General features: G+C 40.5%; 1 protein-coding gene and 1 long non-coding RNA gene across 5 annotated transcripts in view; one reads left to right on the forward strand and one right to left on the reverse strand.

Annotated features, from left to right (window-relative positions):
• The window catches only part of STAB2 (stabilin 2), a 77838-nt gene extending 66833 nt beyond the window's left edge, over positions 1-11005 (reverse strand). The window contains exons 1-7 of the mRNA XM_069002993.1: positions 10679-11005; positions 8328-8461; positions 7358-7473; positions 3361-3446; positions 2488-2557; positions 598-693; positions 303-428 (exon numbers count right to left, since the gene is read on the reverse strand). Coding sequence (XP_068859094.1) covers positions 303-428; positions 598-693; positions 2488-2557; positions 3361-3446; positions 7358-7473; positions 8328-8461; positions 10679-10762 — 712 coding nt within the window. The 5' untranslated portion in view covers positions 10763-11005. The remainder of the gene's footprint in view (positions 1-302; positions 429-597; positions 694-2487; positions 2558-3360; positions 3447-7357; positions 7474-8327; positions 8462-10678) is intronic.
• The window catches only part of LOC138104152 (uncharacterized), a 148772-nt gene that overhangs the window by 54995 nt on the left and 78825 nt on the right, over positions 1-14952 (forward strand). The gene's annotated exons all lie outside the window — the stretch shown is intronic.

Below are 14952 nucleotides of genomic sequence, written 5' to 3' on the forward strand. Positions count from 1 at the left end.
GGGATATGACAGGAGTGGATTTGTAAGCCCCGATGGCCCAGTATCCACCTTACATATTTCAAGGGGGTTTACTAGCTTTAGGCTGGTTGCATGGACTGAAACTTGTTAGCAATTGGATGGATGTGCTTCTGAAGCACATTTTAGGATTTGGTTTCATCCTGAAGGAATCTAGTTTGTGCTTTGGGATATGAACCCCAGAAAAATTAGACGGTGAGATGTGGTTCAAACACACATTCCTTATCTGAACTATAACACTAATGGTGGTATATTCAAAGAAGTGGGCAGACATGGAAATTACTCACGTTCACACCGTGTACTGTCCCCGTGGAAGCTGGGCAGACACATGCATTGAAGTTGTCTTCCATCCTCCCCTGAGGCAGCACACCTGGAGTTCGCAGGGCAGTGCAGCGCCTCGCATTCGGCTATCGCTGAGGGACAGAGGGGACAGGCTGAGCTGTGCCTGCACGCTGTGAGGCTTTGAGGTTCAGTGTAGGTTTGGCTGCTTTTGCATGAATAACCTGAGACTGATTTATCCTTCCCAATTCTAACTGTATCACAGCTGTTGAATACATCTCCTGTGGAAAATGATCTACTTACGCTGATCGCAGCGGAGCCCTTTGTATCCAGACAAGCAAGTGCATCTTCCATCCCCTGTAATTCCACTGTTGCATACTCCATGAACGCAGTCACAAGCTGTTGGGAGAAATGGATTTGCTTTACTGAATAATAAGGGTGTTTGGAAAAACATAATTAGTGGCTACTTATAGCAAAGAGTGTCCTGACCAACAGCTTTGGCCAAACCAAGCTTTGACCCAAGTGCCTGAATTTATAGGCTTCCATTACTGAGAGGATCAATACTTGCTGTTGCTTACAGCAGTAAATAATGCACTAATTTTGGAAGGCAGTTAAGAGCCCAGGGTCTGAAAATCTTCAGGATGCACACTGTAAGCACCAAACTGACTTGTTGCTAATGCCATAAAACTTGTAAAATTTGACAAAATTTGAGTCTGAAGCTAAAATTGGATATAATGTGTAATATAGACAACTTTAATAATGGTTAACCTATTGCTTGTTTTTGCTTCAACTCTGTTTGTATTGCTCAAGCACCTCAAGAAGAAATGAGTTTTGTGACTTTTTTTCCCCTCCTTAAACAGAATTTATTTAGTTAAAGGCATAATTAATCACTGTGGAGGTCTCAGGCTTCTTTCTTCTTATATTCTCTCATTTCTGGTTATATTCTGTTTATAAACCCAGTGACAATACGCACACAAGATGATGCATTTACAGTCCAGGTGACTATGAGACCCTTCTATAAATAATTTTTGAGGCCTTAAGTATACTCAAAAAGCTTTGTAGTTATAACTGTTTGAATTATGGCAACGATGCTTTTTAAAAAGGCCATTTAGAGTTACACTTGGAAAAGCCTAAAAGATGTACAGAATTGTATTGCTGACTTCACATTTAAGCTGCAGTGACGTAGCATATCCTCTTCCCTTTAAAAACATAGCCTGTCTTCATGCAAATCACCTGCACTGATTAATTAATAACTTCCTACCTATGTTGGTAGTCATTATATAAAAACCAGGAATGTCTAAGGTATTACTGAAAAGCAGTTAGCCACAAATGAACATTGTTTGTATTTTATTTATTTTAGAACACTTGGAGGAGTGAAAATATCTGAAAGCTAAAGTGTAAAATACTGCTTAAATTAATATGTAACTGAATCCTCCAGTAGGTTCTTGGAAAATAATTACATTTATGATATTGAATCCATTCAAGGAGACGATTCTCATGAAAATGCTTGCTCAGTTACATTTCTGTGTATCAACACTGGCATCCAGTGGACAGCTGGTGGAAAAAGGGCCTTTGAGCTGGCAGTGGTGTAGGATTAGTGTAGAAAGGCCAACGCAGATTATTTAAATTGAGACCATTTGTGACTCTTTAGAAGTAACATTATGTAGATCTTGAGGGAAGAAAAGGAGTTTCTTAGAGATAAACAACTATTACTACTTAAGAATAAGACTGTTTTAAAAATGTTTCTCAGGCAGTTTTCTGGTTTTTCAGTGTAATTTTCAGCAAGGGTCAGGAAGTTAAAATAGTAAAGACTGTTAAGAAACAGGCAAAAGTGGAAAATCTTATGTGCATATATACACTTGTGATACAAGTACATTCTACAAAGTGCACACAGCTTTCAGACTTCCACTTTTGATAGGTGCATGGCTGATCAGTGAATTCATCAACCACCCAACCCCCAAAATTACACCAAACACACCATTTTTCACACTTGTGACAGAATTATGTATCTCCCTGGCACAGAATAGAGTGAAGAGCTCTATTTCCTTTCCCCGTCGTGTTCTCTGAGGCAGACAGCAGCTCTTACTGGGAAATCTTTGGGCCCTCTACCCATTTCACTGTGATTTCTTAGAGTCTGAATACAGCTTTCACTCCCTTCTTTTCCCTAACCAAGTAAAGAAAGTTCAAACTTACCTGATGTGCAGTCAGGACCAAATAAATTGTCTTCAGCACATTTTTCACAGGCTGTCCCACCAAACCCTTTCTGTGAATTACATAATGGAAATCAAAACTTAAGTTTCTCATCTATGTCTAGACAGATAGATGTATGCTTAGCAGGCTGAAAACAGCATCTTTTGCTGCCAAAAGAAAATAACATGAAAGTTTCGATCAGTAGCTACCACAATCTAGAAAACATGGTCTTTGGAACAATCTTGCCCCCATATATTTTTTAAAAATAATTTGTAGATCTTCAAATCAGATATTCTGAATGTCAAGTTAACAGTGAAGTATTGTAATCAGGCCTAATGTCCAAATCAGGCTTACAATTATTGGGTTATATTTTCTGGCTAATTCTACCTCTGTCTCTTTTTCCTTGTGTCCCCAGAAGAGGACTTTGGATGTAAGGATGAACCAGTAGAGGGGGAGGTAGAAAAGATTAATTTGAATTGTTTCTTTTAAATCTTTTTGCCTGAGTTTAAGCACTACACATTGCACTCTCAGCAAAGGAACAACATATGGAGAGTATAGCCCCATGTATAAGTACTTTCTATTTAGGGCAAAAAGTCACAAGTAATAGCATAATTTAAAAAAATAGAGGAAGTCAATACACCTGTCTCAGGAAGGCAAGATGAAAGAACTTTTTATAATTTCATCCAAACATTCTCAAGTCTGTAGAAGTAATAGTGTGAAGATTAGGGCAATTCACGCAAAGAATGAACTCCAAGCTGATCATCTCTGCTGTTTCTGGAATACTTTCCTTCAAAGTATTTATACAGTGGAACATGCATTATTTTTCAGCACAATTTAGATTGATGCATTTTTTTTCATTTAAAACAAAGGATGTACCTGACAAGTGCATGTTCCATTCCCAGTTATGCCCTGTGAGCAGTGTCCTCTCCCATTGCATGGTGATGCAGCTCCTCCTGGACATGCTGGAAATGACAGTGTTTGAGCCATCAGTCACCTTGCTCTGATCCATGTGCTCCCCCTGAACCCTACAGGTGATAGCCTTGGCAGCTGCAGGGTTTTGGGCCAGACAGGGACCCTGGGTGACAGCTGCTGTTTTGCAGCTACCTGAATCTCTTCACTAGAATCTTAGCATCAGCAGAGACCATCACACTCTCTTATCTGGGAATTTTGGCTAGTGACTGAAGTCAAAGGATTGAAAAAAAATAATCTTCTTTTCCTAAAATAGCATATGGTTTTGTCCCTGCTGATCTACCTCTGTCTGCAGACATCCTAAGCTGTTGGCTTTCCTGATACAAGTGGAGCTTGCCTGACCACTCCTGTGTGTCTGTATAACTCTGATGGATTGAAAATTTGTTCTCAGGATTTTATTTGATGCCAATTTAGAGTTTAATAAGCCTTTTTTTTTCCCCACACCAAAAATTACATTTGCTTTATGTGGAAAATTTTTCCTTTTCCCTGCTGTCTCCATAAGACTGTGGTAATTGATTCAAATGGTCTTGGAAATTGAAATTCAGATGTCTCACAACCAAATCCTGTCCAAGGAACTGTGATCACTGTTCAAAGTTGTATGCCAAAGGTGTGTTATGCTCTTCAGAGCCTCTGGTGCTAAAACCATGGTTACAGGCAGTGGTATAGAAGGTGAGAGAGTCTGAACAAAAACCCCAGCCAGCAGGATGAGATAAGAAAAAATGACTGTCTTTCCCAATAAAAATAGTTTAATTTTTTTTTTTGTCTGAAAGGTTTCAAGATTCAAAGATTTACTGAAAGATTGCCTACAGGAAATGCATATTACAGTGGTTTTTAGTCAGATCATTCTGTCAAATTTTCTCTCCTGTGTGGATACCTTTATTTTTCCACAATTGTCCTGCCCCTCCTTGGAAATGATGTATTAACTCTTATCCATAAGCCTTTCCTTCCTGGAATTAGAACTCCCATTAGGTACCATAATTTTGATGCAGGTGGTATCTAAATGTACCAAACTCCTACTGGCCTCACAGGTACTCTGCTGTACCTTACTGGTAGATTTATTGCTTATAAAGAGTCTCAGAGTTTGTTCTGTGTGGGTGGAGATGGGCAGCACCAGATTTATGCTCCCCCTGCCTAAGTTAATCCTGATTTAGATAATGTGGAAGTTTTAGTAAAAATGAATTTGGTTTGGACAGAGTGGTGAGCAAATAAGTGCATGTGCATATGTGTACACCTAATTCCACTGAAAGCTTTGGCTTTATACCAGTCTGTTAAAATTTCTTAATTTATTCCTTAATGTAGCCTGAGGTCTATTGTATCCCGTAAGATTCTTGTGAAAAACCATTGCATTTAAAGATGAAAATTTTAGTGCTGTTTATCTCATACATGCTGTTTTAAGAATTTAGGTTAAGTAACTACAACTGAGGGAAAGTAATAAATACATATACTTTAATCTTTAAACTTGCTTTTAGTGAATCTTGTTTTCGGGCTATGGTATGATAGCTAAATCTTATCTTTAGGACTTATGGTAACTGTTTAATATTTGCACAGAATGGAAAAAAATTTACTTGCACTGATGCTTTTATTGAGCATGCAAGGATAGAGAAAAACCAGAGTTCATGGTATAATTCCTAGGAGAAGTTACTTTAAAAATTGTTGACAAAGCAGGGGTTTTTTGCCGTCGGCATTCATTACACTCCTCCTTGTCTTCCCTATATCTTATCTCTTGTTTCGATACCAGCACCAAGGGACAGCTTTATTGGAAGTTGGTTAAATTACCATATTGTTGTACAAGTTTGGCCAGGCAGATAAAGTGCTTCCTGCAACCAGCAGGGCCACAGGAGGCAGTTCTGGGACACTGGAGAAGTGCTGGCACAGTCACCTGCTGACGCTCTGGGGAGAGCTTGGCTTTTATCGAGGATGCTTTTTGAAAAGCAGTAAGAAAGAGATGCTCTTGTTTATCTGTCAGAGTGTGAAGGCCAAATCTTTGAATCTAGGCCAAAAGAGCCTAAATTTATCAGCTTTATTGTTTTGCCTCACTGAGTTAAATTCAGCACTTTCCAAGCATTATCAAATGCAGCCTCTTAAAATACTTCTCTTCCCCTGACTCCCTGTGAGGCTGAAGCAGCGAGTAGTACTTGTAAAGATGTATTTTGGACCATATAATTTGATAGCATTAAATCTAGTATCTTTTTCTTGGCCTTTATTTTTAATTTCCCAATTTTCCCTTGCTTTATTCTTCCACTGCTTTCTACTCAGTTGGTCATGCCACAAACCTTTCAGTTGGTACCCAGGCTTTTCTTTGGAGACTTGGAAATATTTGCCAGAGCAGGAAGTTGTGTCGGGGTAGGGAGTAGCTCTGCCAGCTGTAGTACCTGGGGCTGGATGATACTGGCAGTGTTGAAAGGCTGTGCTCTTCCCCCCTGGACCTTTTCTGGCCCTCTACTTTAGACTTTCTGACTTTTTACAGAGGGATTGGTGTGCAGCTGGATGGCTTGGTGTGCTTTGTGGGGAGGGAAGGGGACAAAAGATCTTTCACTCACACTGTGTGTTTCAGCATGTGCTATCATTTAAGGAAGTCCGAGTGCTATTTAAGACCTAATTTTGTCCTTGCCATCAGATGCTAAATGTGCAGTAAACCCCTAGTCAGGGATTTTTGCCTGGCCTCAGGAAGGACTGTCTTTCCTCTAAACACTTCAAGTTGTGCAGTATTCTATCGCAGAGGTTCTGATAACATAGAGATAACTATTTTTTTTCCCTCCAAATGAAAGCAGAAACAATGCTGAGACCTTGATTCTTTGCTTTTATGGGTCAGGAAGTTTGTCCAAAGCAAGAGAGGGCTTCCTTGCTTTTTCAGCCTTTTTCACAGCCTTTTTCAGCCCCTGACTCTGGGGCAGGGGACTCTCTCTGTCCCTCTCCAGAAATACTGATGCCCCTTGTGTGGCTGCCCAGAGCACCCTGGTAATGGGAGGATGAGCACTGAGGCTGCCTTTGGTGGTGGGATGCAAACCACCACACAAGTCATTCTTTCCAGAAGACATGAGCACACACTAGGCACTCAGCTCTCAGCCTGTCTTTTCTCTTGCAGTAGCTGTGAGATGCAGTTGGACTGCTTTCCCTTTGCAGATAAATGACTGGTATTTAAATAACAGCTTGGGCTAAAATCATAATTTTTTTAAAATCTAATTTTTGGACAAGGGACTTCACAGACATTGAAACAGACCTTGAGGCCATTAACTAAAGGAGGAAACACTCTGGCTGGGCAGGGAAACTTCCTCTGTGGGTCTGGATGCCCATCTTGGTAGCCTGACATTTTATGCACTTGTAGAGATGCTGAAAAACTTTTCCTGAGGAAGGGGCAGCAGGAGGGGAGGCACTCCTGATTTCCTTTCTTCAGTAATGGCCTTCAGCATTCACAGGCAGTTCAAGAAACTCTTTCTTGAACTGGAAGAAAAGATCACCCCTGCATCACAAAGCAAAGAATTAAAGAGATTTGGAAATATTGCGCATGTGGATGAGGGTGGTTTGGACCTAAAATGAAACATTTCAATATTTGTGGTTTGAAAATCTTCATTTTTAAAATCCATTGTGGGGATCCTCCTGAATGAAATCATTTTTCAGGCATTGACTGAAATGATTTGTTTTGAAAATCTCAAAATCAAGGAGATTTTCTGAGGCTCTTTAAATTTTTCTATGAATTTTTCTTTCTAAATGAAACTTTGAATATCTGTTTTCCTCCAAATCCTCTAAGTTTTAGCTGAAAACTGCTATTTATTTCTACTTCTATAACAAGCTCTGAGGAGCAAACTTTTCACAGCAGTAGTTTCTAGAAAGATGAAAAGTCACTGCTTTATTTCTCTTTGTATTCCATATGAAAATAAAACCCCCAAAGACCAAACCAACTTACCCATGCAGTCTGGGCCCCAGTGTCCCTGGCAGCACTCGGGTTGTTCGAATTCCTTCACACAACGATGCCGACAGCCCGGAAAAGAGAGTGTGTATGCTTTAATTTCCAGGTAATACCTGTGGAAAAGAAGTTAGAGCTGCTTTAAAGTACCTACAGTCCCTTGTGGAGAAAAATGAAATTCTTAACTTCCTCTTTTCCCTTCAATGTCAGACAAGAGCATTTTAGGCTTAGTTGCATTGATCTGCCTTTTTTTCTTCTTCATTAAAACATACATTGAACATCAAGGTCTTAAAAAGACCCTTGGAGCTGTTTCTTTTGAACAGTGTATTTATCTTCCCACCCTAACCTAAATACAGCACTTTTCTCTAAGTTGTGATTTGAAACTGTTTTAAAATTATTTAAAAAATTATTTAATATCAGGGTTCTTTAAATGCTAAATAAGCTCAACATAGTTATGTTTTCTCTAAAATACAGCTTTTTCTTTTCTTTCCAATCTGAATGGCAAGATTTCAAATTGGTTTACAGATATCTCTTCCTGCCCTTCATGCCTACAAGGCCCCTATCTAGGAGTTTGAACAATACATTATTTATATAAGATTAATACATAAATATCATATGATAATATGTTATCATATATTTAATAATGTTAATATTATATGTTAATATATTTATCATGTATTTTTGTATCATTCATATTAAGTAGGCAGAATGAAGAGATTCTATGATGTTATTCAAGAGGAAATCTGATGGACCATCAATAGAAATGTTTATTTTCCTCTTATATCACTTGATGATTCACTTCAAGCATCAAATACTCTGAATGCAGCTTGAGTAGTTCTGGAGTTGGTGAAGCCACTGGCAAATGTTCCATAAGAAAATTGCATGGACTAGAGCATTTTTGATATGAATTAATACTTTCTAATTCATGGAGAACAATATTCATGGAGAAAAGCCCTGGCAGAGGAGATACCTGCAGTCTGGTGTGCCAGTCCCGTTGGTAATTTTGGTGTAACCAGAAGGGCACTGGGTGTCAAGGTTTAAAGAGCAAGGTACACATTTGGTTTTCATTCTAATGAGCAGCTTCTGAGCACAGTGCTTCTTCACCTGCAATAGAAGAGTAAAAGAAAAAAGAAAAAAAAAAGAAAGAAAAACACTACCCTGAGTGACATTGCTGAAAAATGACAAATTTGACTCAGCTTTGTTCTCACTCATGGCTGCAAGTTCTTTTCTGTTCAGGAGGAGCTAAACTAGGTTAGACCACATATTAGCACTTTGCAGTAGCTTTTTCTGCACAAAATACATCCAACCACTGCAGGATAAACCCTTCTAACTGTAATATTCTTCCTAGGAGTGCTTAATCAAAAATTCTAAGTTTGTCAGACTTAAAAGCCAGGTTACAGAGACCACATATCCTGAGGGGTGTTAGTTCCAAGGCTGATGACAAGTGCCTTCTCCACTCAAAGGCAAAATTAAACAAGGTGTGTTCCACACCACCGGCCTGTGGAACAAAGACTGCTCTCAAAAGTGGGTTTTGTACTATCAGCACCACCATAGTGGTCTAAAGAGCTATGGCTGTTATTTTCAAATTGCTGTCAAGGAATGACATCTAGCTTTGCATTCGAGTCTGGTGGAGGTTTTGGGCCTGGCCCCACCAGAGCACACTGAAAGAGCAGCCTCCTCTTTTTTTAAAAAACCTGTTTTTATGTATCTATTTTAAAACAATGAGTCTTCACTGAACTGCATCTAATGTTGGCTTCATCTTCTTTCTTCCTGGTATTTGTAGAAGTAAGTTCATAATTCACAAATGGTAAGAAATTACCTAATTCAGAATATGGTTTTTAAAAACCAGGAACATAACCCTGTGCAGTCCAGAGACTACAGGGCTTTCTGGGCACATGTGGGATGCTGCAGCCTCTGCAGAACCTCACAGCCAGTCTGGGTGGGTACACTGGCACCTTGGGCAGGATTTCTACATGTCCTGTGATGGTCCTGGATGAAGCCTTCACTCAGAATTTTCTCCCCATGACAGCCAGACAACAGCAAAGTTTGTGAAGATGTATCAGAGACACTGATAAGGAGATTTATCTTCATAACCTCTGAGCCACTATATGTGATTGCCATCACCCATTTATAAGCACATTTCAACATCTATTTAGTTGTCAAATTTTAGTCTTCATAAGTGTACTGTGAAATCTGGTCAGGGTAACATTGAAATATTTGGGTAATGAAACCCTTTTGTTGTGTAGATGCTTTTCAGGTGTCTTTGAAGTAAAAATGTGACCTTTTTCCAGATGTCGGTATAATGTGGGTACAGCTTGAAAAGATACTTGGTTGTCATCAAAAAGGCACCCCACAAAATTTCATTTTTGGAACATTAAATTCATTGGGAGTTTTGAAAAGGAAAAATTTAAATAAAAATAACTTATGTCCTTTCCCTACCACCAGCTGTAAACCACTATTTGTTTTGGAATCGTAGCATTATTTCCACTTTCTCCCATTTCCTCATTTTCCCTTTTTGCTTTTAGGGAAAATGGAAGAAAGTTGACTTTTTAGTGTCTCCTTTTTTTTTTTTTTTTTAAGAAAAAGAATAACTTTAACATATTTCCCAGTACATTTTGTACATTTCAATGTATTTTTTTATTTAAAAACTGCAACCAGCCAACAACAACAGCAACAAAACACCTGAGTGTCTTCCCTTTCCCCCTCCTAATTTCTCTCTGTCCTTTTGTTTCCTCTTCTAAATGTGTTCTGCCTCTCTACAAGCGTGGTGAAAACAGATGCTGTGAAATTCCACAGGTTCATAGTATTTGTACATGACAAATGCACCACTTCCCCAGAAGTGTACAAATCCTTATGCACTTATAACTTTGTGTTATTATTTCAAATAGCTCAATTCCTTAGATTGTTTTTCCTTACCTGTCTAGCATAGCTTTCCTTTCTTGTAGTCAGTAGGAACAAATAATTTTCACTATAGAAGAATTTCTGCTTTCATCTTCTGACTTGTGAAAAATCCCAGTCAATTTCTTTTGATAAATGCATAATTTACAGTCTTTTGACACCTTTACCATTTTTAGAGACTTTTTCAGCGTACTCATGCTACATAATTTGAGCCAAATTCTCACACACAATAAACAGATGCATTTCTGTTATTTCAGAGGACTGAACTACAGAGCTCTTAGGTTATAATTCATTGTCATATACACCAGTGACTGTTAAAGTGGGTTTTTCTTCTATAAGATATAGTATCTGATAACTGTTCTCTCTATAATACAGAGTAATATAGACAAATAACAATCCATTACATAAAAAGCTGCTTCTTACCTCATCTTGGACTTGTGATGTCAAACATAATTTCACTGCAACCAAAAAAGCAAAAAAGAATAAAAAACCTGGACTTTTTTCCATTGTGAATTGGACTTTTTCAAGCCCTCCAAACACGAAAACTCAATTTCTGATGTAAAATGGTGGTTAGAGGTGCTATTTCTTCTGCATTCTCAGGCAAATACTTTAACCGGAGTCTTGTCTTCCCCAAGGTAAATGAGGGAAGGATATGGCATGTGGAGCTTGCCCAGGCAGGAGAGATTCCAAAATGCAGGGTATTTGCTGAAAGTTTTCACTGGAAAGCTGGATAAAGCCTCCCTCACTGAATGACAGGATATCCTGACAGGGCTCTGTTCATTTATTCCTCTCTCTGGAGCTGTTGATAGTACAAAACCAAGGACACTGAACTGTTATGACAGAAGATGATTTCTTCTTTTGGGTGAGCATGGATAGGGGGTTGGAGTAGCTACTGGGCTTCTTATTATTACAGTTATTTAACTGATCTAAGGGAGAGCAAAGGATCTCTGGAAGTTGGCTTGTCAGCCTTAATAACACAAGGGTGGATTCCCCCAGTGGGGTTCTGGGAGGAATACCACTGACTTTATCTCAGGAGGCCAAAAGAACATCTTCCAGCTTTGGTTAGCTGGATAAAAATGGACATTTTCACCCCTTTTTTGCTATTTTGGTTAAATCATTTTGACTGTTTCTCTGGAGCTAAGTGGAGGAAAATTGACTCAGCTATATTACTTGGATATGGTTGGGAGAAAGAACATTCAGATTTGCCAAAAGCATTTTGATTTTACCACTTTGATTTGTCAAAAGCAAATATTTTTCTTTCTTCTCGGAGTTTTTCAGCTCATTTCTAGTGCTGCTCTTTGCTGCTGTGCTGGTCAGTCTTGTAAGGACAGGCCCTCTCATATCTCAAATACCCAATAATTTGGCTCTCTCCAGTTTTTCAGCTTTGCCTGATCCCCCTGACCTTAGAATTTCTTCTGTCCTTTGAAGGCACTCTTTAAGGGTGCCTCAACACAGAGCTGTGCTTCGTAACATCTTATCTAACTCCATGTTGTTCTCCTAAAGAAGCCAGCGGTGATAAACATATAAAATAATGTACAAATCCATCTACTTTTGTTATGTGGTCTAAAAGAATACTGCAAAATTGCTAGAGATGGCAGGGCAAGGTGTTTCCTGTGCACTCATCAGATCCTGTTCCTTTTTCCATATGATGAGGAAAATAAATCATTCCTTGTTTATGCAGACGTGATAGCAGCCAGGGTTGTGATGGACATGCTGACAGTAGGCATGTTCCTGAGAAGGGCTGCTTCTTTTTTCTGAGGTCAAGGCCTTTCACGTTCCTTTGCCTTTGCAGACAATGTACAATCTGGCCTGCGGAAGGAAAGGCTCAGGTTTTACTCCAAAAGCAGAATTCTGGAGGATCTTCTCTTCCTTGTGGGGATAGCCCACGGCCGCATCCCATTCTCTGTGGGATGTTTGGGAGTGAAAATTACCCTCCCTCTTCTGCAGAAGTGCCTCATTGGAGCATGGGCAGAGTGGCTGTTTGGGCAGGGTCTGTGCCACCTGGGGAAAACACGTCTGTGTGGTCACCGTGTGTGTGCTGGCAGGAGCTGACAGCTCCTTCAGCAGCTTGAGGTCAGATGGGTCTCTTGCCTATTGCCACTGGAGACAGCACAGTGGTGAAAGGAGCTGTAAATCAAGCACGTCCCTTTCCTGTCTTGCAGATCGAGATAAAAAGCAACAGCATCAGCTCTCTTGTTATCTGCTCTTGCCTCTCATATAGGCATTTGTGTGAAGTAAACTCTTTTTCACTTTCCTTCCTCTCCCTTCTCATCAGAGCATGGCCTCCTCACTAACTGCTGTGATGGCTGCTTTCCTTGTTCCAGAGGGACCAGCCACCCTTTCCTCCTGTTGGTGATGGGCGTTTTCCATCTTCATTCAGGTCACAGACTGTGCCAGGTTCTGACTACAACTCTGCCTGGCTGGCTCCTGCTCTTTGGGCAGAAGTACAGGCTAGAAGGCCACCTGGCACATCGGGTGGGTCTCCCTGGGGCCTCAGGGGTGGGAAGGTGGCACCTCGGCGCTTGAAGCAGCCTGTGCACGTGGCAGGGGGTCTGCCAGCCAGCCAGGGAGCTGGCTCCCTGAGAGCTGGGATCAGTTTGACATGGGCAGCCCAGCCAAGCCTCCCTCCTCAGATGCCCTGTGTCTCAGCTGCTAGTCCCCCTTGTGCCTCTGAAAACTTTCAGGTGGCAAGCAGCCTGGTGAAAAAGATTATTAAGAGTTCACTGTGTGTGCTTTAACACTGCAAATACCACATGCTGGGGCATAAAACTTCTGCGTGTCACAGTTTTTCTCGGCTCTGCTCTTGCATTCCGAGACTGGATGCTCCTACTTTAAGCAATTGTGAACTAGTTGCCCTTTTAACTTTGTCCACTTTCTGCCTCTCCCTAGGTTACTGCTTCTATTTCTGTGCTGTAAAAGTCAACCATCCAGAGAAAACATGATGGTTCATCTATGTAGATGTTTCTGAAAACAGTGTTTGTGCTACAACTTATTTCAGCATCACAATGAGGTAGTTGTTCTTTCTTAGAGCCAGGCTCATGAGGTCAGTACAAAAGTATACAAAAATCAGCAGAGATACGGGCATGATGGTTGTAGCACTCAGCTTCCTCTACACTGTTTAGATGACCACACAGTTTCTTGCATTTTAAAAATTTTTAATTGATTATTGACTACATATCTTGCATTGTATATTTTTACCCTTACCTTTCAGACTGTGAAGTTCTCTCAGCCAGAGCTGACTGAACTTCATACGATGAGGTCTCAGAGACTCATGCAAAGCTCAGCCATTTCACAATCATATCCCCACAGCACCATTTCAGAGGAAAAAATAAGAAAGAAATAAGACTACTTTGGAACAAAGCACTCATTGCAGCCTGCATGATAAAAGCTGGTACTGCTTTCCTGGTATGTTCTACCTTACTTGCAGCTCAGCTCCTCTCCCAGGGGCGCAGCCTTGTTAGTGAAATCTTAGGGAATGTCAAGGGTGAGGGCAGTATTGAGCTAAATTTGATATTCTTACTTGGTAATTTGGAAGTAAGCAGAAGAAAATCAATGAATTATTGTTTTTTGCTGTATGTAGCTTCTGTTTTAGAGCCAGTCACAGCAGGAAAACTGTCACAGGGGTGTTTGAATACAGTTGGAGGCTCCACATGTCTGAGGCAAGTCACTTTGCTCTTTGTTTGGAAACTGGCTAAAGCACCTTGCAGAGGGGTAGGGAAATATAAAATGTGTTAAATGTGTTCATAAGAAGGAAGCTTCCTAGAGGGAGAGAGGCTTTGGCTCTGTCAAGAGAAACGTCTGAATGCTAATTGTAGGTGGGAGGACGGGGGGTACAAACTGTCAAGTTGCCTGGGAGGAGGCTTGGGGAAAGGAGGGGGGAGTATTTGGGAAATACTGCCTTTGATTAACACAGACTTAATTGGAGCATAACAAAGAGATAAAAAAAAAGGTTTGGCAAGTTAAATCTTTCCAGTGCCATACATCTGAGGAAGCCAACGGTGGCCTATGGAGAGTCTGAATGGGCAATGTGGAAAATGCCAGGGGTGTGTAATTTTATCTGTGGGGTTATGACAGCCATCATTTTGAACCCCGGTGACTATCAGAACTAATTAATTCTCCAAGCCCAGAGGATGCATTAAGATGGAGCTGCAGCTGGTATGCTGAGGAATGCCGCGCACCCGGCGGAGGCCACCGCTTTTATCCATGTTAATGAGGGAGAGGGCCCAGACAGCTGATCTAAACCCCAATGCGCTCACGATGCATACAGCTGATGGCAGTGCAGACTGCCAGGCAAGGGGTGGTCTTAGCCATAGATTAGATCCTCATAGTGGCCTCTTCAGCTTTCTTTCTTTCCCTTCTGTTTTGGTGGTTTTTTTGGTTTTTTTTTTTTTGTGTTCTCAAAAGAGTCTTTCAGCTGGTGAAATTGTAAACAAAAGGCATTCTCGCTGAAGCCGTGGCGAGAGGGCTTTGCTAGGGAGCCATGAGGAGAGTGGTGTGTGTGGTGCTAACTTGGACAATGATATTTACCACAAACTTTCAGGGCAGTATTGGGTTGAGGAGCTGTAAGGCTGAGCTTAGAATCAGTATCGTGCTCTAAAGTTGAAGGACCACAAAATCAGGGGCTGCTCACAGGTACCTCTGCTACCCTTTCATGTTATTTATAATTGCGTGTGGCTTAAAACAATGAAAGTCATCCT

Source organism: Aphelocoma coerulescens, chromosome 1A (assembly GCF_041296385.1).
Source record: "Aphelocoma coerulescens isolate FSJ_1873_10779 chromosome 1A, UR_Acoe_1.0, whole genome shotgun sequence".
Lineage (NCBI taxonomy): Eukaryota > Metazoa > Chordata > Aves > Passeriformes > Corvidae > Aphelocoma > Aphelocoma coerulescens.